The sequence below is a fragment of the Opisthorchis viverrini genome, assembly GCF_000715545.1.
Source record: "Opisthorchis viverrini unplaced genomic scaffold opera_v5_92, whole genome shotgun sequence".
NCBI classification, from domain to species: Eukaryota; Metazoa; Platyhelminthes; class Trematoda; order Opisthorchiida; family Opisthorchiidae; genus Opisthorchis; species Opisthorchis viverrini.
In genome coordinates, this window is record NW_008751748.1 from 1023588 (window position 1) to 1050283 (window position 26696).

A 26696-nucleotide genomic window follows, 5' to 3' on the forward strand; every position below is an offset into this window, starting at 1 on the left:
TATTAATGAGGTAGGTGGAGGGGTAGGAAAACGTGTGTGAAAAAGAACGATAGGAGACGTCAATAGTGGCCTGTTTTAGTTTGCCCGCCGTGCTGTATGCAGCAAGTAAGATGACCCGGCTGATGGCATCACACGACGGCCGATGTGGCATGAGATTATTTATAAGCGTGCAATCCATGGCTGTGTGGGCTGGAATACTCTCAATGCGTCCAGACCTAGACAGGAGGATGATCAGGGTCTTCAGTCAAAGAAATTGGCTGAAATTCATGACCGCAAAACAGTGGTGTTTGGCGGGAAATGCGAGTGAGTTGCCATTTTTGAAGAGCAAGTGGCCACACGTGTTCCAACCGCCAACCTGGAGGGTCAGAAGACTTCTCACCATTGACTAACTTGGTGTGATGGACTTTATGAGTGCACCGTGGACACCATAGCTCAATGGATCACGGTGACACACACCACGGTAAGGTTGAGTCTCTTCGCGAAAATAGATTAGAAGATAAAAAAACAAATAACCGTTATCTTTCAAGTTCTGCGCATCATTTGATAAAAACATCAAAGTTATCTAAATTCCCGTTATATGAGCATCACGATTCATCTGTTGGGTTAACCAAACAAGCGACTTTTAGAAAAAAACTCTTGTCACGATAAGATCCCGGGCATTCTAAACTAGGTTCAAATTTTGGATTTGACCCATTTTAATTAGAAGGGTCCTCAAAAACTGATATGTATTTGTGAAGGTTGCAAGATACCAGAAATCTGTTGAATGGGCTGACGTCTATCAGCGCTATTTGTCCACCGTTCGGTATACCAGGTTAGAGGTTTTACCAATAGAGATTGCTTTCAGAAGCCATAATCATAGCCTCTCTCCTTGGAATCAGCACATCATTCCACCTGAAACACTCAAGTACAGTGTACCACTGGACCCACGTGTGGTCCAGCCACAACAGCTGGTAGGATACTTTTTTGTCCGGTCTAACCTGATGCGTGGTTGGTTTGTTACCGCTGCCCTGGAGGGTGGATAACACAACAGCTAGTGTCGCGCCTCCCTCACGTAAAGCTACAGTCGAATTGCTGCTGGATGCTGCAACTAGCTGTCTCTATCCTCTGTGGTACCTTGCTCCAGGTGCGTTGTCTTATTCATGAAACATGCTCAGAGATATTTGGCTAGTTCAGCGTCGCGGGAATTCTGCCTTGTTGCAAACCGGTTTCTCTCCGAATTGGTAGATGTTCTTGTTCAGACCTGAAGAGTACTCACTATTCCTGAGCCAGACCTAATGATCCACTCGTCTGACGTGTTAGGGCATAACCCCTGGATAGGCGTCACTCAAACATCATTCGCGCACTGTGATTTGATCGCTATCAGTTAAGAGAAAATCACATGTAGCACGACATCCACCACTGTGGTTTTATTTTCAAACAAATTATGGTTGTAACCATTCACATCTCTGTGAGGTGTTTTACAGTATAATTCAGGTTCCTTATTTTCACTTAGTAATCTTGCCGAATTCGATTACTGTAGATCGGAATGCAACCAAACTATTCCGGAACAAGCAGAATGCTGGTCAGTTCAGTAAATTGCAATGCACTGTTAATATAGCCCAAGAAAAAAACATCTTCTATTTGAATTGTGGAAACACTGGCTGGAGGTCTTGAAATTGACATATCGGCGAGAAATATAACCTTTCGTTCTTGACGTCTGATTCCGGATATTATTTTCTAGAAGAATTCTTCTAAGTCGAATGTTCAGAGTGAAAACCCTGGCACGGTGGAGGATTTCCATCGCTGATCTGCTCCAATATAAACGAAATTTTGCTTCAGTGCCCCCCCCTTTTGTTGCTAAACCTACCCAAAACAATTGCTTCAGGAAAGGAGAATGACTAATAGAAATGGAGTGATTTAGGTGCGACTTACATAGGTTTTTCAACTACTTGCAATCGGAGAAGCTTAGCCATTATCAAATGGGCTCATTTCCACAATCCTTTTTGTCTACTCGGTCATCGTCATCATCATCAGTGACAGCAATGGATGAGGTTCTTGGATTGTCGATGTCGCAACTGAGATAACAGTTCCATGACATCATATTAAATGTTCTTGCCCTTGATGACAACTGGATCGTGTGTGCAGAAAGTCAGGCTCGCCTTAAAGAGAAGCTTGAAGATGCCGCGGTCAAGCTGGGAAGAGCAGGTATGAAGGGAGACGTCCGAAAGACGATGCTACTGTTATTTGTGGGCTCAAGAAATATCGGGCGACAAAGGTCTCAGTCGAACAATTTTGCTTCGCGGAGGAACTCATCACTCCCCTAGGTCCAACAGACACCATGAACTATTCGGGCATACCCTCTAATTCTGACAGGAGTGGAGTCTGTGACCACTGGCAGCCGCTGCTCAAACTGCTCCATGGGGTGACGCGTGACACGTTGAATCCGCATCAAAGAACGGGAATCACAAGGAACTACCTGATACCGAAGCTGACATATTCGCTCGGTCTCGGCCAAGTCCACCGGGGCACTCCCAAAAAGTTGGAAGTTACATCGCGCAATCTATTCGTGTATGACTCTGTCTCCCGAAGGGCGCCCCGATCAGCTACACTCACGCCGGTAAACAACATGGTGTACTTGATATTCCAAGTCTGAGTGAAACAATTCCCATGCAGTGGAGAGCGCGTATGGAAAAGCTCCTTTCTACACAGTGCCGAGTATCACGCAATTCGGTCAACAATTCCGCATGTGGCAAGAGTGTTCGGGATCTCAGCCTTCCGATCGGAGCCCATGGTGCGTGTATAATCACCAAAGAAAAGCTGGAAGCTGATTGGGGCGATAGTCTTTACAACGGAGTTGACGGTCGTGGTTTACGAGAATTAGTCGCTTCGCCTCTTTCTAATCGATGGCTCGCATTTCCGGAACGAGTGTTTCCTCAGATATTTATCCGCGATATCCAGCTCCAAAGCAAACTACCTAGGACGAGAGTTAAAAGTACTCGGCATGATCAACTTGGCCAACCGGAGAGTTTGGTGCATGTCTTGCAGTCCTGTTGGATCATGCATGACGCTAGATGTGCTCGCCATAATCAGGTTGCAAGGGGACTGGCGAAACTTCTCCATCGCCTAGGATACACCGTCTTCGAGGAGTTGACGTATTTAATCAAACCTGACCTAATCGCTGTTCGGGAGCGTCAACCAACTGCGATAGACGTAAGCAAAGTCTCGGGAAAAAGAACAATCAATGATCACTCAATCAAAGATACCAACATCGGCGTTGACACTGATGCTTCGCTGCCGTACAANTATATATATATGGTGGTCGTTGGCTCGTTCGCTGAGCTGGGCAATTTGATTGCAAACATTTCATCACCAATCGAGGTGACACCTTCAGTGCGTTGTTGGGGAGCGTAGTAGTGCGTACCGGTGGGTTGGCGGTTGTATATAATGTCCATATATATATGATCATATTAAAGGCCCTGAACTGAAAAGGAGAGAAAAAGGGTGGGTGAGGGCGGGGACCGAGTGCTGGCCTTTATCAAGCATTCTGAGGTGCCTATACCTCCAACCGCGCTATCAGACAACCTAGAAAGAAAATGACAGCACGAACGCCACTGACATCGATGGGCGACCATTTCTTGCAACGTCTCCAGCCAAGCACAAACGGGATCACGGTGACCTCATCCTGGAAGGCGCACAACACCAACAATGCCCAGGCTAAAAATTCCCCATGAGTGCGTCTGTCATCAAAACGACGACCTGTGTCAAACATAAGGAACTTTTTACTCGGTAATTACAAACGAACTTGACGACACAACATAGACTGCAAATGTCATTTTTGTTTTTTGTCTACTAGGAATCGGGCCTTCAGTGTAGTCGCTGTTCTGGGAGTGGAGTTGCTTTAGCTGAATGAATTGCCAACTACTTGTGACATGCTATGATTGCTGCCAAAATGAACGATGTCAAGACCTGACATCTAATAATTCTACGATTCCACGTTCATATGTTTGCATGGAATTTGTTGTGCTCAAACCACTGGTATTTAACAGGCTATTAAGTGAATTTCCAGATTGACGTGCAATAGACTGGCTCATTACCATTCACTCACGACGAGTTAACATAGTACAATTAAGCCCCTTATTCTATGGACACTTGTGACTCTTCGGGTCACTCTGAAGTACATACGTCATTGGTTGATTGCAAAACCTACGCATTCTGTTCCTGGTTAGGTTAATCGATTTTTGAAGTCGATTGGGTGGATGCTTCGTTCCCAGACTTTTCGCTCGGGACAGAGTCCCAAACCATTTGAAGCTCTGTAGCGCAAAAGCCTCAATGTTGCCTTAAAATTTGTAAGCCAAACAGTCACCAGTCTACATTTTAAGGCTCGGATAACCAGGAGCACAGCTTCGATGACTTGGTTTTGCGCGCCATATCACTCCCCCCACCAATATCTTTGAAATGACTACCGGTCTCCGTTTTTTAAACTTTTCACCTAATCATTAACGATACTTTTAAACAATGAAAAGGAGCTTTTCCTCAGCGTGAATACAGTCGAAAATATGCCATTAAACCTTGGTTGAAATTTACTGATCTCTGTTCTGTCTGGGTTTCATTGGGATCCGGAAAATGAATGTTAATCCACCTATTCTGAATCATTCTGAATCCCTACAAAGTGCACTGCTATTTACAGCAATCTATGGTTTCCTGAACGATCTGCTGTCTGTAACATTCATGGCAAAGATATTCAAAACTAACGTTACTTCACTGATGTTCCAGTCCGCGTCAGATTCAACAACCCTCAGAAAATCCCTCCATAAATGAAAAAGTCAAAGTCAAATGAAGAAGTCCAAAAGCCAAGTGCTAGCTACTTTAATGGTTTGTTACGTGCTATGATAGGCCGTACTATTGGGCCCCAATGTCAATAACGAAATGTTGTCAACCATCGAGAAATCTGACAGCGTAGCGAATATAATTCTTAACTAACACGTCACTGAAAAAGGTAGTTCACGCCAACCGAAACGGATAAGGACATCTCATTTCACTACACCCTGCCCTGTATTTAAACCTTTGATGTTAAGTTCCAACAGACTAACAGGTAATGGTTTGTAAGTGTCCAACTTTGTAATGTGTTTTCTGCACCAATCGTATATCTTTGATTTTATTAAATTAAGCAGGAAATCGTCACTCTCCCGTTATCCAACCGAAACTGTATCCTCTACGAAACGGCTATTTTCCTCACTCTCGTCTGTTTCCTTTAGCAAAACATCCAGTTAATTCGGGCATAGGTTCCCCTGAAAAGTCTATGAATCAAGTATAGCCGGCAGTATAGGCAATGAAATTGAAAATCAATACCCAGTTGATATTCCTCTCTAACTTCGTTAAATTATCTCAGCAACAATATCTTTTGACTGAGATCTAGCTTACACGAAATACAAGCAGTTTCCACGGTATCACCCTATTTCTCACACCATTTCCTAATCCCGTTGGTGAACAAACAAACTCCTCATACCACTGGTCGTATTTGAAACGTGGTTCAGCATGTTGACAAGTTTCGTTTGTTCCCGTCAGTTTACTCCTCAGTGCTTGTTTACATGGCTACCCTTCTCTGAAAAGAATCACTGATGGGATAAATCAAAGGCGGATTTCTAAAAGGAGATTTCCTCCCTGAGAGAGCCGACAAAATTGTATAGAAAATCTGGGCTGAAATTATTTTTCATCACTGAAAAAAATTTTTTCTTCAAATTTTTAAGCCTTCTCAGAATAGGGATCCATAGTGATATTGAGCTCAGACGGCCACAGTTCGTAAAACTGTGAAATCTAATGACAAGTAAAGGAGTGAAGCTTGAAGCAAGAACGGAAAGAATGTAGGTTCGCGAGAGTGAAGTTTGCGCGCACTATCAGGGGATTGAATAAATCTAAGTGCTTGGAAACTTCTGAAAAACAGTGGGAACCAGAAGATACTTATTGATTGTAGATGAGGTTTAAAGATACCTAGCGCCTGTCACTAGTTTTTAATCCCATGCTCTACCTATGAATGCGCGTAGACGAATTAGCCCATATCCTTCACAAAATATGCGTTTGTTCACCCCACCGAAGCAATATTGACTGCACATACAATAGAATTTCGTCAGGGGAAAGTGATCTGGTCTGCGGGATGGTTCATGTGGCTTCCCTGAATGAAATGTACTTCCTTGTGGTATACGAATTCCACTACACACAACTACATACTGGAAGCTGATACCTGTACCCCTCCTCGCTTTGCTGAACTAAGATATAATGTTGCTTCTGGGACAAGACTATAGAGATCTTCCTAGGCGTATGTGACTTTTAATCTGATTTATGTCCTAAGATTACTTTGCCCTTGAGTCTAACTTGGCCCGAACAAAAAGGCAAGCTTTTCTGAGGAATATTTTTCAGTAAGTGAATTCGTTCTGCAAAATTAGGCCTAAGGTACAGTTTGTCGACTAAGCTTAATGCGAGAAAAAAAATATCTAAGCGCATTTTACCTATTTCAAGCTTTAAAAGTGATCCAAAGTGACCGGAAAGTAAGTTGAAGATTGAATCCCATGATCCCCAAACAGCTGCACGGCCTGTAGCATCATTAGCAGGAAATGTTCAACTATTGATTGAGAGAGACCAAAGTTCGTCCTACATGAGTATCTTTCACTGAAACTTCACGTGCACTGACAGATAACATGTGAAAATAGTAGTTCTCGGACCTGGACCGAACCTCAGTGTAACTGAGCTCCTGGAAACGTGTGGTTTATGTTGTTTCGGTCTGCCTAATTTTGCCTATACTGTGGTCAAGTTCAGAAATAGATGCAGGGACACCCGTTTCTTACGAAAGGTACTAACTGGTTCAGTTTGTTTCACTGTAAGTCTTTTCCAGTATCCTTTAGTGGTCAGTGTCATTTTCAATGCATCTCTTCCTACAGTAGTTGATTTAAGATATTCTTGTTTCTTGCCTTGTGATACGACATTTTAAATAACCTTACCTATGTGCGACACTACCGAATTAAAGATATCAGTCACCCCACTTAGTTACGAAGGAAACCGTTGGTTGTACAACGTCGAGTCAGTAAAACATCCGACTAAAACAAACGAGACACTGATAGAATAGTATTCAGTAGTGAGAATAAACCGAATGTACGGCGAGAAAAATCAAAATATCATCAGTGCCAACGACAATCATCATCGTCATCATCATCATCATCATCATCATCATCATCGACAGCATGACATCAGTGTTCAACACTGATGCTTTACTGCCGTACAACCATGACTTATTTGAAAGCCTTATTGTAAAGAAAAGAGTAAAGGTGAACGGGGGAGGGACTTAGTGCTAGCTTAACACAATCATTCCCAGGTGCCTACACCTCCACACATTCACCCAGACAATCCGGATAGAAACTGACAACATGATCGCCACTGACATCGGTCGGCAGCCATATCTTGTAGTGTCTCCAACCAGGCACAGTGAGGATCACGCGGTCCCAACGACAAACAACATGATTTCTCCTCACCATTTACCAGTAGAATATCTGTTAAGCATTAGCCCACTAGACCTCTTCTTTGAATAGCTTTTGTTACACGTGAACCGTCCACATAAAGTCAAAACAAATGGTGTGTGGTCAAAGCAATAAGAAATTTTTTAGTAACTAGGCGACAGCATTCCAATGAGACAATTTGCACTAATATGATAGCGAAAGTGAGCAACTGTCTCATATAGGTGGGCATCGATGAACCTGAAATCAGCTTCAACTAAGGGGTTATGTAGGATCCACTGGTAAGCTTGAAGCCATCGGCGATTTCTACACACTAGGAGTCAGAAATTTCCAGATAGATATGACAGAGTTTACGGCACATTCGACTTCGAAAATTCTTCAGTGAGCGCCTTATTTATGGAATTTGGTACTCAGCTAGAGCAGTCGGGAATTCCTATTCAACTGCTTCTGGACAAAAACTCTGCTTTTGGAAGTTATCTTTCAAGACTTCTGCTTCATATGGATTTGCTCAATTCAGTTTGTTTGCACACTGCTGTGTGCTAGCTTAGCCAATGCATGATCGCGTGTATGGCTGAAAAAAGTGAAGTTATTCATAAGCCCTAATCCAAGGAACTTAAGAGACCGGAAATTTTGTTTAACCCTTCTTATATTTGAGATGGGATCTAGTTTACACAAAGTACTCTCATTTGCATACACCTTCGGTTTTGACGCATGATTCAAGTGAGTCCCACCGAATTTCTCGTACATAGTGGTCTTTTCAAATGAATAAGCCGCACAAGGCCGCCTCATTTTTCAAATGATGCGATATTCTAGATGTCGCATTAGATTTGCTAGATGTAACACACGACTAATAAGGTTGTTGAGAACCTCTTGACAACCCACGACCGGCTACTGTATTTAGATGTCTCTAATATAGCACCAAATGGAACATCAGTTGGCCAGTTGCAGCACATTTAGTTTAAAAAGACTATTATAAAGGAGAAATTCCACTGGATTTGGTTGAATTTCCCGTCAGAATGAAACTAGCGTGCCAATGAGAGTATCTGGGTTCATTTAGATCACCAAGAAGGGCGAAACCGGTAGTGAGCTGTCGAAGGGTTTTCAGAAACCTTATTAGCAGTGTGTTACTGCAAGATTTATTTCAGTTACGAAGTTTAGTTCATTGCAGCTGGAAAAAAGTGAGAACGCTGAATAGGCTATTAGGTGGGTAAAAAGTGGTCATAAAGTTTAATTAATCAGTGTAAACAACCAGTTAAATATCAATAAAGAGGAACAAACGACCTTCATTTACTTCAAGTGCTTTCGAGTGGCTCACAACACTGGATCAATACTCGTCTCCCTCCACCCATTAATGGTCGAGTTGATGCAAAAAACACGAATGGTTCTAGAGTTTTATTCGAAGACAAATGTCCTATATATAACACCAAAATTTCGGAGATTTTCACATAATTAACAAGGGAGGATCATAAATCTCCACGAGCTTTGCATAGTTCAGCCGAATAGCAAGCAGCTTTTGTCTAGAAATGTGTGCTATAATGGCACGCTAGCTGAAGGTGATTTTGCAAACCTTTGCCAATAAAGCCGTCTAATTCGATGAGCTTACCAAGAAGTAGGTCATATTTCAGCTAGAAACAAATGATGGAGCATGAGCTGCACTTGGTACTCATCCAGGGGTCGAACCGAAGACAGTCTAAGCCAAGAGTATGATTTGGTTCCACTGTTTGGGTTCAGCTTTTAATTAGACCGCCTGGTTGTGAAAACACCCCTAAAAAGCTAAATATAGTTGGCAAACCGTGTACGCAGCGGAAGATAACAAGCTCGTCTGGGTCATTCCGACCGAGCTGATTAGTCTAATGGTAAACTTAGGTGTTCCTTTGTCGTTGCTTTTCTGAAGAACTCAGCTAGCTTGTCGTGTTCAACCGTAGTAAGTTTGTCAAGAAGGTTTGACTTTACTGGTCAAGAAGTTTACACATAGAGGGACAGCTATAGGTACCTTTCCTACCGTCATTCTGGACGATGTGGTATTGTTTCCTGTAATACGTTTCAGTGATTTAATGGAATATGTGAATATCTTGTTGAAACACTCAACTAACTGCAGACTAGCTTCCAGACGGACATCACCCTGGGAGAAGTTGGCCATTCTTCAAGGGGAAGCAAACTAAAGCATGGTTGAGAGAGGGAGTTCCTTTTGAATTTTCTGATTAGCGGTCTTCAGGCACAGGGGTGTCCAGTAGGGGGGTTTGCCATACACCATTGTCTCGGGTGCTAAATCTTCGACCGCAAGCTTATATTAGATTTTATGTCCGCTGTTCACAGAATTCAACTCCATAAAAAATCAACAGAAGCCTTCCACTTACCTTCATAGTTTTCACTTTGGGTAACCATCAACTACCTAGAAAATAATGATGGTTGAGTCTGGGTGACTAGTGGACAAATCGTTATCTTGCACCAAACTGTTCACAGTTTTACATGATTTGGCAACTCAAGCCAAATAAGAGACGTGAAACGTAACAAGCACGAACTAGCTTAAAAATCTAGTGGACTATAAAGAACAAACGTTGCTCTGACGAAAACAGTTTACTTCCTTGTTTAGTACAGGAGTAATTTCAGATGACACAGTTATGACCAAGATCCTCCTATTTTGCTTGCGTTCAGTAGTCGATTTATTTTTTGCTCAGTGCTCAATCTTTTAAACATAGTGGACTTGTACAGTGTCCAGAAACTCAAGCTTACCTGGTTTGCGAACTTTTGTTTGTAATTAATCCACACCTACTCATTGGGTAACTGAAAACACTTCAACAGCCCACGACCGGTTTCGCCCTTCCTGGGACCCTTCAGTTAGGCGCAATCCCCAGTTTCCGCCAACCTTATGTTCTACTTGAACCCAAATTGCACGGAATTAGCGAATACACTTATTTGCATACCAATTTCGTTTTGATGGGAGACTCACCTGGAACCCAGCGGAACCTCTCGGTTAAGATGTCGATATCCCGAATTTCTTGCCAACTAAAACATGAGGCGACCTTGTGCAGCACATTCAGTTGCTTAAGAACATCATAAACGCTGTGTTCCGCTGTGCTCCAGGTGGCTCTCTTGTTAAAACCAAATTGGTTTGCAGATGAGTGTATTTCACTAATCCATGCCTGTTAGCTTTGCATGAGGAGTCTGATAGCAGGTTTAAGTTCCCTCAGCACCACTCCAGCACTAAAAGTGCTGTCTCATGCAGTGCTGTGGTATTGTTCTTGCACTCATCGATGATGTGATTTCACAGAGGAATTCGTGCCAGTTCATTAGACTAAAAAGCTTTCTCAACCCTCAAGGAGCACGGAATGTCATCTTAACCAAATCCATAGGGGATGTAGCGAAATTTCAGGGTAGCTTGGTTTCGTGTATTTTTCGTTCATTGGCTCACAGCTAAACGTATGAGCCTTTAAACGCTAAAAGAGTTCTTTCTATCCCCAACCGTCTTCTCCTTTTCTTGTTTTCTGGCCCCATTTGCACAAATTAACCACTTTCCGGCACAGTAGACGAAAGGTTCATGAGACCTCATCGGGTGGTAGCCGAAGTGAGTGACTCGTTGACTATTCTATCCAGATGAGGGTGAAACCACCAGATTTTTTTCTTGAATAATCAGGATAGGGGCAACTGCTTTCAAAGGATAAACGAGAAAGCGAAGGGCGCATAAAAATCATCTTTATGCAACAAATTCCATCATACATTCTCACGAGCCATGCATTTGCAGAACCACTACGTTTTTCTCAAATGGAATCCCATATGCTTACTCCTGGTCTCGCTCTCAATCAAATAAGTTTATCAGTGCGCTTTGTGAGGTGAAATATACTGTTGGAAGCAGCAAGGACGGAGAATCGGAACAATCGACTGATCAGGATTTTTGTATAACTTCAAGCACGAACTGTCACCAGCTCTGAGCAATAGAATATTTCAGTGCGTGCAGTAGGTGACACAAATGGTACTCGGTATAAATACTCACCTTTTCATTAGGCACCAATGATTCAAGGGGAACTACACCAAACTCTGTTGCATAAATTCCATAGTCCTGATATTTAGAGCCAAAAGGCACGTGCGAGTGAGCTGTGTTTATCGTCGGACCGTTTGAATAGTTAGAAAGAAGAAATTTACTGCGTTATTAAACAAACCGACTAATAGCTATTTACCTGGGGATTATCATCTGAGTTTTTTCGTCCACAAATTTGTACTTTTATGTTTGTATATTTGCAGGACCACAACGGCAATCGTGATGATGGGAGTCACGGTTTTTTCATGCACCGGGGAAGTAGCATCTCATTATCTCAATATAATTTAGAATTGAAAAATTCGTCGAGTTAAATTTTACACGTATCCGTTCCGCGGTAGTCCCCCTTTAACAGGACTGTAACTCCTTCAAGAAATTCCTCTTCCTGCATCTCAGATAGTCTATCGAACGCAATATGCACTACATGCGAATGTCCAGCTTAAGGAATGCCTGTGGCTACCAGAGGATCGTTAGTTAGATTTGAATCAGTTAAGCTGGGTCCGGTTTCACAGCTACGTCACACGTTTCACAACTACGTCCATATCACATTTTACCATCAGGAGCAATACAATAACATAGGAATCCAAGAAAAACGTGATTTTGTAACACTTTCTTGCACCACAGCAGTTCTGTGGCTATCCCAAAATATGCACTCGCTTTCCAGACCGCCATGTAGTTGAAATGCGGTAAGGACAGATGTTAATGATAGTAAGTGATTTCACTTCGATTTCGACTTCAGGGTAGTTAGCAATCTTCAGTTTTTTTGAAAACTTGGCAGTCCGAAGGAAGTGGCCTAGTTACATTTGGTTATGCTATGACAGTAAGGTTTTTGCGCGCGGAAGTTTGAGCAACTTCTACTGAATTCGTTGTACGCGCGTTACAAGCTGCTTCGTTTTAGTGAAATTTACTTTTTATGACATAAACAAAGACATGGAGTTTCCAGTACCACCTATTCCTGTTAAAGCTTGGTGTATTTTATTTAACCTTACACGGATAAAGAAACAGCGTAGGTCAAACCGCTAAACACAGCATGTGAACTCCGACAAATCAGGAGCGGGATTTGTCATTCGAACATAAGAAATCAAAGCCCCTCCGGTCTTTGGAACAACAGTGCGTTTCGATCAGGTTTTTATAGGAAATAAGGAGAGGTCTACTATGGTGCACCGGAAATTTATTGCATCGAGGTCAACACCTACAATCAGTAACGTAGCCAAACCAAACTCCGCTCTATGAGTTAGAATAGGTCAACCGAGAATTCCATCAAATAATTGATGAGTGGTAGGACTCACAAGGATCTTTCGACACTCAGGTGCATACCTATCTCTGACAGTTGGTATGAGAGCCCTAATAACGCTACTCACAATGTACTATCCCGTCGGTGAGGGAAAATGTCAATCACAGATCCGTTTGAAAGATCCATTTCGGCGTTTGACGTGAGGGTGACTGTGTGTGTGTGTGTGTGTGTGTGTGTCGCACTAGTGACTCGTAGAATCCGTTGCTGTGTGTGGTGTGTGTGTGTGTCTGTGTGTGTGTGTGTGTGTAACACACTGTCACGGATAATTATGTTGCAAGAATGCAGCTGTAGGGTGGGTCTAAGAACAGCCTGATTCTGATAAGACCAAGAGAAACATCTGCCGGCTATGGATTGATTTCTTGTCCAAAAATCATCCAAATGCAGTCTTGTTGGCACACCCGATGGTGCCGGTTAGCGGTCCTCAGACGCCTATTACAGCAATTTGTCAATTCTACATATCCCCACCATTTTTCATCCTTGAACCTTCAGACTTGAAGCAAGAGTGTCTAAGCCTAGATGGTTGGAAGACACGGGGCAATCAATTACCTATGTTTTCCATATGCGTCATGGCTACAAAGTTGTGTACAGTGCTGAACCAAACTATCTAGTATTGTGGAGGTGACCAGAGAAAACGTGGATGTGTACTAGAATTCTAGGAAAATTTGACATAATTTAGTAAGACTTGCGCAAAAGTACCAGCTTTCAGTAACGAATAATAAAGGTGGTCGAGTATTAAAGTTGGTGACCCTTGAAACTGATTCATTCCGGCACTACAGCGCAACTTATTTCAAAAGCTCCCTGCATACTAAGTAAAATACTGGCCATCCAGTTGGTGAACGTCTGCCTGGTATGACTTCATTCCCTACACTGAGAGAGGGAGGCGGAATCAAGACAAAGGGGAAAATCTTATTACCATTTCGCCTAATAGGCAAGTCCGAATCAGCAGAAGAGTCATCTTTGTTATCAGTATGCTCCAGTTGTGATTCAGCAAACAACTCAAAGAATCACGGGAATTATAAACCTTGGTGCAACATCAGTGCGCTAACTTCAACTACAAACCCCAATCGATATTGCTCCTCCGTCATTTTTACAGACCAGTAACCTTTAGCTTAAAGAATGTAGCTTCCGTAGAGCATTTCTTATTTTCAAAGGAGTCGTGGGACTGAAGAAGTCCCTATGGAGCGATGTCGTTGTCCGTCTTCGGGTGCCCTTCCCCGTTACAAATCAAACAACCTATGCTGCAGATCTTCTTAGGAAGCCCTTCAGTCGTGTGACCTAAATTCTCTTATGATTGTTTCAAGGGGTAACTCCCTACTTCTTCATACACAGAATGAAAAATTGTGCTGAATAACTACTAGTGCACCACCTAGTGACAAGCAGTGACTGCCAATTTTCAGGCATTTCGGTAGTGCGTGACTATCCTAGAGTTGATCTGTTGTTTCTATCCCTGCTACCCACGTATACCCGATGACCAGTGACGAGAAACCGATGTAGTCAACTGCTTGTCTTCGTGTGTCATTTCATGGATTTGTCTGGGCCACGAGAAGCGGTTTGTTTGTCTAAACCACCCCTGCTCACACAACCCGGGATTCTGGGACCCGGGGCCCATCTCCGGGGCCGCCGTGGAGTGGTGACCGATAGATACCTTATTGCAGGTTCCCTGTGAAAGACAAACAAAATTTCGGGTGGACGAGTTTAACAGCTTTAGTAATTGTTCGATGGAATGTACACCGCGTCAGAGTGAACTGGGATAATGATCGTTTGCACCTACTGCTTAGGCAACTAAAACTCAAATGTTTTTCGCAAGCAAACTGAACTTGAAAAAGAATGATACAGCCAAAAAAGATATCACGAAATCCGTGGTCATTACTGTGTTCAGGAAGTTCAGATTCCTGATGATTATCTCAAAATACCCGAAACATACTGAAACCGCAACTTCACTAAACGCCGATCAGATAGCCTTGGATTGCGGCCAGACACAGCCCTTCACAATGTAGTGTGAGGCCGTTGTACATTTGCACTCGATTGTTACAATAAAGCTGTTGTGTTCCATGTCGGTGAGTCTTTCTCCAGCACCAAGACAATGGAGCGGAGGCAGCAGTTAGATGTAACAGATTGGCCACGCCCGAAACCACGGAAACAGGACGATAACTACTGAAACATTGAAGAAAATGCTGCAGCAACAAAATCAGTTTGAAGCTGCGCATTTGCGTTTGATGGAGACCTTGAAACAACAACTTAGAATTCACTCACCTAATTCAGCCCCAGATGCAAATTCAGTCGACTTGATCGCCAGCGGCATCACAGAGTTCCATCATGACCCTGATGCCCGTTCATTCTTCGATTCGTGGTTCAGACGTAAAGTAGATATCTTCGCAGTCGAACTGCGTCACAGATATGGGACCTGAAGGGTCATCATCATCATCATTATCAGCTGTAATAACCGCGTACTGGTCTTACACTGGTTGTAGCTGCCACAGTTTCGTTCACCGATGATTGGGGGGTAAGTAGCGTTTGATAAAACCGTTCATTAACTCGCAATAATTTAGATGGGCGTTTGTCTTCGTCTAATATCCTCTACCAATGTATGAAACTTGCGAAAAAAGGAATCCGAAGACTATATCACTTATACCGGTAGAATCAACCTTGAATGCGAACAATTCGAGTTATCTATAATGACGGAAGACCAGTTCAAGTGTCTTATTTTCATATGTCAGTCGCATTCAGGCAGTGATATCAGAGCGAGACCATTGAACAAGATTGAAAAAACTCCCGAGATAACGCTGCAGTCCATTACCCATGAATGCTATCGCCTTTTGAATCTTAAACACGACACGGCCATGTTGGATAGACCCTTATCCAATCCTGCTTTCAACACTGCCAAGACGACATCAAGATGACCTACCGTGGTGGCAAATTCGAACGGAGCAAAGCCCGCTTCAACATGCTGGCAATGGGGCAAATAGCATGTTATGCGATTGTGTCCCTACCAAAACACAAATTTTCAGTGTGCAATCGAGGTGGGCACAATGATTGTCAGTGTCGGATACGAAAAGTCGAAGACGCAGTCAAACCCGGAGGTTCCGAAGCAGACAGAACCCGTCAGAATCCCAATTTAATGCAATACTTGCCACCTAGGATAACCAGGTCGATGCTCGTCGCAAGTATTTTACAATTATAGCAAACGGAAACACAATTTGATAAAAGCTCTATATGGTTTCCGATGTTACGACTGGTTCGACGGCGCGCCTGGAGGAGTATTGGATCCCGAATTTCAGGTCAACAATGAACACCGTCAGAAATGCATCACGAGGTGAGTTCCGATTGCATGGTGAATTTCATTGTGAGATGGAAATAGCAGGCCACCGCGATTGTGGCATAGTCTATCTTGCTGCTTATGAGCCTAATCTCCCGGGAACAGATCGTTCGTATCTTTCAGCATTGCCGATCCAGGACTTATACCCATCAACACCAACAGAAAGAAAGACAACATTCGGGTCTGGAAGCCGCGTGCCTGTAACGGATTATCGTCCCGGGCACCGGAAGTGGACTATGGGAGTCGTCCTCAAAAGAATAGGTCAGATGATCTACAGCGTCCGGGCAGGATCACTGATGTGGAAACTGCACGTCAGTCAGCTACGGCTGACTGAGTCATATCTCAAAAGCAGAAGAACAGTTACTAAACCTCAACCTGCTTCCCGAAACCTTCGATCACTCCAGACCAGCACCAATAGCCACTGCTTCACATGTAAAGCCCAAGACGGATCTATTGCTGCAACCGAGACACCGTGCCGCTAGTGCTAGAAAACTGGCAGAACCTTTCAAACTTGATCCACACCGATAACCTTACGTTAAACGGCCAAAAGGGAGAGGTATCAGGAAGGTCAGATTCCTGAAGATTGTCCCAGAATAGCCGGAACCTACTGAGACCTTCAAACTCCACCAAACACCAACCAGACAACGTTGGATCGAGGTAAGACGGTACCCTTCAAAATATAGCGCAAAACAGTTTGGATCAAGGTCAGACAGTGCCCCTAGAAGTACAGCCCGAGGCAGTTATGCTTGCACTCACCCCAGAAGTGATAATGTGAGTCTGTTTCCCGTCATCGTTTCTAGTGTGGAAACCGTCTGGCAGGAAGAAGTACTCGAGCTACAAAACGGCAGATTAGCACAGCTGATACAGCGAAGTCCTCTTCACACTTCTGTCCGCCTTTGTGCACCAAGTTACAACTGTTAGTTTTTGCAATTCTATCAGTGCATCTACCGGAGTCCGGACCGACATATCTTTCGTCTACATCCAACTCCTCCCTAACAAAAGTGTGGAAAGATAGCAGGCACATTGCTCTGTCTAACCGTCCGGTACCAGCCAACACCTAACACCTGTTGACTAAAAAGCGCTGTCCGAGCACGTTAATTCCAATTAGTTATTGAATATAAGAATATGAAGGGGATAGTAATAGAAGTAAGCAGTCATTTTATCGTTTCAGATGCCGTGTGAGAGTGCTAGATTTGAATACAGAACAGTCCTCCATGGAACGGATGAACTAGACAAATATGTGTAACGAAGATTTGAGGAATAGCGGTCGTTCAGGATGATTAGAACCCTCTGGTATCATGCAACCTAAGCATAAGTCACACGGGACTGCACAGAGCACTTGAAGCCGTTTGCCTCTTTGATACCGATGCCTAGGTTGCCTGAGCAATGGACGAACGACAAGTTCAGTTGCACTGCGTAAGAGAACCGCACGCGACAAACTGGGCGTAGCTACCCGCTACTGGTGAAGCTGTGCCTTGCGGTTTGGTGGGGTCGTCCTGTCACGACATGTGCTGTGCGTTGGCGTACAGTTATCAGCTCAATTCGTTCTTTTATTGGTTGGACGAACTCCCCGCTTCACATATTCTACCAATAAGAAACCCACAATAACTGACCTCAGGGCAGCACTGCTACCACGCTGATTGGTCTGCTTCACATTGGCGCCCTATAGCGTTCGCCTGTCTCACTTTGCGTATTGATCGCCTCCGCTCGCACATTCAACCTGGCCAGCGGATAGCAGTGTGCTTCTCCATCCACTCAGCTGCCACTTGGGTACGCCAGCTGCATTCGTCCAGCCTGCCAAAGATTTGGTAAGTATTATTTTTTTTCGACTGGTCAGTTTGCTATACGTTGTCGCCTGCTGTGGTGAAAATTTTAGCCATCAAATCAGCTGATACCACGGCGTAGTCCATTCAACCTCAGCTTTGAGGACTGGTTTTTGTCTTTCGTTCGCCCTTCCCTCAGCAGTGTGGTATTTCGTCAAACACACACTGCCCATCAGGAACTTCTGCCCCCGTGTAGTCAAATCGACTACAGTCTGTTAATCGGTGTGGATCTCCATTGTCGCACGCAGGTATGTACGGACAGACAACGTAGGTTAGACACGTATGAATCAGTGTAGCTACGGTTACTGATTGGCTCGGATCAACTGCGATATCGACGTGTTCCCTTTATTCGCGGGTAGATCGATGGGGCTTAGCAGCAAACAGCATTCCCAGCGCTTTGGTTATTTCGTTCGCAGCCGTACCATTCCCAGTGAAGTTCACAAACGTTTTGTAATCCGGTGTGGGGTGCTACCCGTGATCGTAAGATTGAAGCAACTCAAAATGCCGAAGGATATTCTGATGGATATAAGTGAAGGAGCGTGTAGAAAATTCCGAATGAGAGCAAATGGGAACACCGTTCCTTATGCTCTCGCGTCAGGGGAATGTCGGAAGAAATGTAAGAATAGCGGGTGTCGAAACAAGGCCAGCGCATTGTGTTTTAAATGTGAAAAGAGATTCTGTGGATCATGCTGTGCGGGATCCACCAAGTCTGTTCGCGTTTCTCTGTGCAAATGGTGCACCGATTGGCCATCCACGTAAGTGAATGTGTGCTTTTCCCACTCTCAGTTTTATCTCATTACCTTCCTAAGACTTTATTGTCTTCCAGTTGGCACATGTGATCGGAATCCTCATTTTTTATAATCAAGTTTTGTCAACTTCCAAACCATTCCGCTCCCGCATTTCTCCGTTCCTTCTGGACCATTCAGCTTGGCTTGGATTTCAGGATCATTTATACCCAGTGTGTGAGGAGCTCCAGGCTCAGTAACCAAATCTAGACTATAGCTGAAGGTATTAGATGTCAGTGTATTTACGATTGCTAACTGGAGTCTATGGGTAGTTACTACTTGATGACTGATCTTGGTTACCAAAACGCAGACAGTAACTTCCGTTTTGGGTGATAGACTTGTACCCATGGGTGTGGTAATGCCTGATATCGTACTACATCAGGTGGAAGGTCTGAAAATCCACATCTACCAGTTTGCGCGGTATTCGGTCCGTCAGGCGGAATGTAGGATAGTTATATCAAGAGTCGAAAGAATCATAAGCTCTTCATGCCATGAGCTATGCGCGTTCTGGAACTTTGAAATAACTAGACAAGTTTCTAGATTCTCCGGCCAAATTTTCCAGGTGCTCGTGTTCAGGTGTGACAATTTTTGCAAAATAACTGCGGTGCGCCCCGAAAAAGCACGAAGACCAAGTGACTACCAGATTGTCCGTGTCCAGGAGTGATCGTGAAGTAGAAAGTTTCGAATCCCGGACCTGCACTGCGTTTTGGAACCTTATCCGTCGTTCCCGTCCCATTACTATGGAAGCTGTAGGCCGGCTGACGCATTTTCGGATTATGATCCTACATGCTTTTAGGTTTTCATCACAAAGCCTGGTTTTGGTACCCAGCTCCCGTCGGCAATAGCCTCGCTTCGCAGTCAAATTTTGTGAATCGTGATTTGAACTTGGCAAATCAGATATCACTAAGTTCAGTCCAGTGTATCTCGAAATCCAAATGGTTTTCATCCAACTATCCGGTCTGAGGACATCTGCAAACTGTTTCGTTCTGTTCTACTCCGAAGCGCTAAAATGGCACCTATTAACGAATCGTTATTTTCAGCAGGATCTNCAGATATGCAGAAAACCTACGGAAAGTAAAATTTGTCCTGAACACTTCTAGGCTAAACGACGACCACATCACATGACCTGAGTATCTGGCCCTGGGTGATCGATCGTTGGCCAGTTGAATGATGTTGACTAATTTGGGGCATAGAGTGAGGCGCCTTTCAGCCCAACTGGATCGATTCGGCCACATTTACGATCAGCTGCCGGAATAGTTTTGATCGGTCATTCCGGACTGGTGATATCACCTTGAATGAATCAACCTGGCTAACTTATTGACCTGTTCCAAAAGTACGGTTTGCACTGCTCCCTAACATTCGATGTCATTTAAGCCAAGCTTGGAATCGTACGGCCAATTTAGTTTGTGAACCATGCGCAAACGGAGAAAATAAACGATTACTGTTCGCACAGTTCTGAAGGATTTCTCTTTTGCTTCTACAACCGTATGATGAGTATCGTGGGCTTTCGCGCGATCAAATCCCCCAAGAGAACGGCTCAATTCCTCTCCGACACCAACAACGATAACAGTTTTCGCCTGGTCCTAGTATTGTTTGTTCTTGGGAGGGGAGGGGGGGAGATCGTGCTGTCTTATATTGATTTACAGCCCTTAGGTTTTAGGAGCAAAATTTGCAATCTAAATTTCCATACGTAAATTAATTTATCAAGCTTTGCAGATAGGTTGTTCAGACCAACTACCTGATTGAAACCCTATCTGTTGCACTTCCTAATATGACCCTGACTCGAAACTGGACGTGGGAGAAATCGCCATAGTCTAACGACCAGTGCGATCAAATTGAACAGTGTACTGCTGGTCGAAAGACAGTGTTTTTTAGCACAATATTGTGCTTCCAAGGGGTTCGGATCCATGTTATTTAAATCTTCTCGACACCTCTGCTTCTCAGCTGTTATCGTGTTGTTCAAACAGGTTTGGTACAATATATGGCGTGTGTCTGCTTGACGAAGAAGCCCATAATTGCATAAAGTAGACTACTCACAAGGTTGCTGAAAACTCTTCGACAGTCCACGACCGGTTTCCCCCTTCTTGGGGACCATCGGGTAGGCGCAGTCCCCGAGTTTTCGTCAACCTTATGTGCCCATAATTAGATTCGATGACCGACATTTGTATAGGATGAGCCGGTTATGTAAGATACAACTAAAGAGATCGACAAGTGTCAGTAAATAGAGAAAGAGAGAATTCTGTGAGCATTCATCTGGTGAGCCTGGAACGTAAGTTTGTTTACCCCGCAAGCGATTTGACTGGTAACTAAGTAACATACTGATTGGGGTCCAAACTGATGCGAGCATTGTTTTATTACATTACTGCAAGTGTCGTAAAAGGGACGACAGCTCGGCTATGGTTTTCAATGTCTTTCATAATTCGTGATGCATCAACTGTTACTGTTGGCAAACTTGAGAACTTCGTTCGATATGTGTTTCCTTACTTTATATCCAACTGCTTGATTTTTGTATTTTTCGAGTGTGATCTTCGGAACAATCTACTGTTGCAATCTTCAGCAGTTAATCTCGTCTTCCACCGAAAGCCGTAAGGTTATAGTTTTAGGAAAGTGATTATCAACTATTTGACCTGATTTCAGTAGGTTATCTGGACTACCGATTGTTTTACATGCACTTGCCGCGCCACCGAGCTACTTTTGTCCCTGAAATGAAAGTCTAGCATGATCCATCAAACTTCTGAATGTATTACAGGTTTCAGTTCTTAAAAACTGGATTGATTAGTTGATCCGGTCCAAACTATCGGTTCTTCGCGTTCCCTGATTTAAGATAGCATTGTAGATAGTTGCAGCACACGACAGGTCGGGGACACGTTAGTATATGTAAATTTCATTTAAAACCCCTCAACAGGGAATTCCAGACTTTTGTGAATACTTATCAAACACTAAAACGATGACTAGGACCATGACTCCCTCTTCGAGGAGCAATTCGTGCGTGATTTTTTGTTGAATGCCTTTACTTAAGAACATTTTTCTTCCTCCAAGTGATGAACACTCTCGGAAAACAGTGCGTGCAGGTACCGGCCATCGGAAAGCAGTGTTATCAGAAGTTTGTTGAGGTCTTAAAGATGTCCCTGAGTCTCATAGGAATGTCATTGGTTTACTCACGGGTGACCGCTGAACTCTCCTTAGGCGTGAGTCATCTCTTAATGAGGAATATGGTATGGTCTCTGGTTCTCTATCAAATTTGTGGCCCCTGGAGGTCTCGTCCTGGATGATGTCCATCGACGGTCACGCTGGAGTGAGTACAGGTTACGATGGATTTTTCACTCTGAAAGAGAAACCCACATCCAGAGGTCTATTTGCTTTCAGATTCACCAATGTGAATGAGAGGTTTACAATATTGGTGTACACATCAATAACTCAGCCACGCGCACCTCCTGTTGCTCATTATATACCCTTGAAAATTCGAATTTTGTCTAATGAATTCGTCTTGATGTGAAGTATCTTTTTCCGGATGCACTTGGGAAGCGGCATTGTGCAGCGGTATGCGCATTTATATTCATGGATTTACCGAACTCATAGACAAAGTACAGAGAAATCTAGGCACCAAAAATAGAAAATTACGTCACTAAAGTGGATATTTTGAAATAGAATTTGAACTTCGAATGTTTTGATGTTCCCTTCATGGTTGTTCACTCCGTAGGCCATTTTCAAGCGTATTACGCTCGCTTCCCACGTGTGAATGGGGTTTTAAGGAAACGAATGGAGAACCATTCCGGGAAACCCGCGAGATATGTCATTCTGCAGGGTCTTGTTTCACAGTATCGACTCTGCTGTTCAGTGCCAACATTAGCTTCGTACAAGGCATTAGAGACTGTCACTAGTTGTTCGAAATGCCAAAGATACGCTTCAGCCCCCTAGAAGCGAAGTAAGGTTACTACCCAGAGTAGATATGTATACTAATTTTGCGTCATATTGGCGCGAGCACTAAGTCGTTCAGCTGTAGCACCGGTGCCAAGCTGTCGTGCTATCCGAAGCAAGCACGAAGGCTGACACTGCCAGGTTGCTGAAGCAGGGAAAGTCGAGAGGCAGAGATCGGGTTCGAACCGCGAGCACTCCCCAAGAGTGGTAGTTCCCAGTGTCATCGAGATCCAGCCTTCAGCCCAAAACAACTAGTTTTGTTAACTCTTCACCCGTAAACCTAGCTTGCACCGAAGGACCGGTGCTTTCCAACCCGGACTAAACTTCTCTTTTAATTCGGAAATCCAGTCCTCTTTGGGACAAGTTCAACGCTAGTAAACGCTAAACATAGCCACACTCACTGGACTAAAACACGCTCCCTAAATGTTTATCTTAGCCACATTGTTTCTTCTTGTGTTAGCCGACAACTGCACCGAGAATAAGTTAACATAATGCTTATAAAGTTGCTGAAAACTCTTCGGCGTCTTACTATCGGTAGTGTTTTCAGACCAAAGTAGACCGTTGCGTAAGACTTATCTGTCTTGTTAGCCCGCGTCCGAAGCTGAAGCTACCTGGGTGTTTTTTAACCGATGTACTCGTCGTAATTAAAAGCCCTGATTCGTTTGCCGACGTAATTGGTTCGATTGGTCCATCAATGAATACCTTTCTTTTTCGACCAACAGACGTTTGAATAACTCCCGATTGTATACAGAACTCCGGTCACCAGAGATAGTGTTTTATTGGTTTTGTACGTGTAAATGATAAACTCATATTGATCGGTCAACCGATTGTGCGTGCGTTTGTCACCTGTGGTCATGTCACAGACCGAATTAGTCGCTGCCATTCTTTAATTCGTCGGCGGTCATGTGTGTTCCGTTTCCGAAAGGGGTGGTTGTGAATTTTCCACAACTATCAATCCAAATCTATGTGGGAAGCATCAGTGAAGTGACAACCATCAGTTCAGGGATTACGCTTCTCGCTAATTTCCACTTTGAGTAAGATTGACCTATTTTTCGCGTTGGGAGGAATGCCTCGGTGAATTACGGTTATTCCGCGTCCAGAGAAAGCACAAGTGGCAGCGGCCACTGTCATCTCCTGCGGGGAATCCTTACAGAGATTCGACCTTGTTTACTGTTGGCTGAACGCTTCCACCGTTTTTCCTTCATTCTCTAGTAAGTACTCAGTATCAGTTGCTCGGATAACACAGCCTGTTACCAGCGCCCGACAAATGGAATAGAATTTGTAGCGGCGCTCCGGCATTCCAGAGGGCTAACGTCCTATAAGGTCATAATAGAACGAGGGTGTTTTCACCGATGTGACTCACTTTATTTGGCTTGATGCGTGCCGGTCATTCAGTAGTCATCCAGTGGTTTTTACGGGGACCAATTTGTCGCGCTCCTGAAGTTGTACTGTCTGGCCGGAAAACAATTCGGTTTCCTGAGTTCAAACCAGATTGGGGAATTCGGATAGAGGAAACATTCCATAATGTGTATCGAGTAAGCTGGCGTAAGCAGAGTTTTGGTCGTGTTCACTTTCTAGCTAAAAAGAGGAACGTTGTTTTTAATGTCTAAGCAATTGAATGAAGTAAATGTCTCCCCATACGTGTGGCCTACTTTTCCGACTTTTTACGTCTACGTACATCGGCATTCTTCTGACATTCAATATACTCTGACCTATCACACGAAGCAAGAGCAGCACTAGTTCAACCCTCAACGTTTATTGGATAGCACGTAAAGGTGTATGTATTGGCCGTCATACATGATCCGCAACATTCGTTATTACTGACGCCGCAATCGACTTAACACACCAATTAGCGTTCTACTCCATAAACAGAAATGATTGAGCGACAACTTAATTTGTAAGTTTTGCGTGTCGTGTTTTTTTCCGGGGAGGATGGCTCGTCAAATTAGACGTTTGAACATGGAATAGTGGTGGAATGTTGCTGGTCAGTAGGAAGTGTTGAAAATTGGAACCTTAATGTGGCTAACTACTGCCTATTCAACTCAAGACAACGCGATCAAAATATACAATCACTGTGATTCTACGGCCAGCATTTTGAGGGTGGCATGTGGATCTGGCATTCACATGGTTACCTGATTGCACAAATAGGTATTTCACGAGGATGAGAGAATTGTAGTAACAGCACATGCTAGCGGTATGGTTAACTCTACGTTGATGTAAAATAGGTTTTGGAAAAATCAATCCCATATAGTTTCATAAAAAAGTTTTGACTTACTCCACGTCTCGTTAATCACTTATCTTAATCCATGTGATCATTGACGGGTGGGATGTCTTTAAGTAAGGTAACCGAAATTAAAATTGTTACTACTACTGTTCTGTTATATTTACTTCTGATTGTTTACCAATTCCTTCTGAAACATCTCTCATCCACGAGTGAATACTAGAGCACATGGGACCACTCGGTAAACTCGTTTGAAACAAACAAATGGTGTTGGATCACCTCGCTCGTTGCAATGCGAAATTAGCTCCGAACCCCGAAAAAAACTCAGCGACTTTTTACTCCCAACTTTTTTGGAAGATTCCCATGGCGTGATTTGGCATGTGGTTTAGCGTGTGATTTACCATTGAGGCATCTCCACATGGGATCCACTAAAAAGAGGACGGAATCAAGTCGATAAAACGCTTCACTCGCAACTTGGAGGTAGGCATAGTTCGTCCAATCCCACACTTCGATAACGTCGACTCAGCCACACCTATGACATTGCAGTTATGTGTTCTGTCAATTATGCGCTATTCAGTGATGTGACCATTTTGGAGAGTACACGTTTTCTCTAGACAGTGAGTTACTTTTCGCGAGGCTTCCTTTCATAGCTGCGGTTTTGTCGATTGAAGGAATCGACTGTACGTCTAGCAGTGGACGTTCAGTTCCAAATCAGTCGACAGTTTCACAGAACAACGCTGGAAGCTCAACAATGACCGACACAACAGAATTTCCTGACTATTTTGCGAGATATGTTGATAATGCTTTCATGGTACGTGATAATTTCATTAAGTCTATAGCTGTGTTCTCAATGGGGTTGTTCCAGTTATATCCTTCAAATGTGAATTTGAACAGCAATGTCAGCTGCCTCTTCATGAGCCTAAGACGGGTTGACACAGACTTTTGCGTATCGTAGACTGACATGGACAGGTCTTTAGACTTACTTTCACAGCTTTGTCCCCGATAAGGGGAACTGTTTGTTGCCTGCGTGATGGAGCTGCAAAAATTTGTCTCGGGACCATGTTGACTGACGAATGGGAATGTGTTGGAATATTGGTAGCTCGGGTGCATTGGTTAGTGATTGATCAGGTGGCTGTTGATCTGTTCGCCGAGCTTGGCAATAGATTTTCAGACGTTTCGTCACCATTCGAAGAGGCATCTTTAGTGCGCACTAAAGATGCCTCTTCGAATGGTGACGAAACGTCTGAAAATCTATTGCCAAGCTCGGCGAACAGATCAACAGCCACCTGATCAATCACTAACCAATGCACCCGAGCTACCAATATTCCAACACATTCCCATTCGTCAGTCAACATGGTCCCGAGACAAATTTTTACAGCTCCATCACGCAGGCAACAAACAGTTCCCCTTATCGGGGACAAAGCTGTGAAAGTAAGTCTAAAGACCTGTCCATGTCAGTCTACGATACGCAAAAGTCTGTGTCAACCCGTCTTAGGCTCATGAAGAGGCAGCTGACATTGCTGTTCAAATTCACATTTGAAGGATATAACTGGAACAACCCCATTGAGAACACAGCTATAGACTTAATGAAATTATCACGTACCATGAAAGCATTATCAACATATCTCGCAAAATAGTCAGGAAATTCTGTTGTGTCGGTCATTGTTGAGCTTCCAGCGTTGTTCTGTGAAACTGTCGACTGATTTGGAACTGAACGTCCACTGCTAGACGTACAGTCGATTCCTTCAATCGACAAAACCGCAGCTATGAAAGGAAGCCTCGCGAAAAGTAACTCACTGTCTAGAGAAAACGTGTACTCTCCAAA

At 43.7% G+C, this 26696-nt stretch overlaps 1 protein-coding gene across 1 annotated transcript; it reads left to right on the plus strand.

The window, feature by feature from the left end:
- Positions 1 to 3572: 3572 nt before the first annotated feature.
- Positions 3573 to 7556, plus strand: T265_05099 (hypothetical protein; the record flags this gene model as incomplete). The annotated part of the gene is made up of 2 exons (XM_009170016.1): positions 3573 to 3650; positions 7371 to 7556. 2 exons carry the CDS (start codon positions 3573 to 3575, stop codon positions 7554 to 7556), a joined length of 264 nt encoding a protein of 87 aa, XP_009168280.1.
- Between the last annotated feature and the right edge of the window lie 19140 nt (positions 7557 to 26696).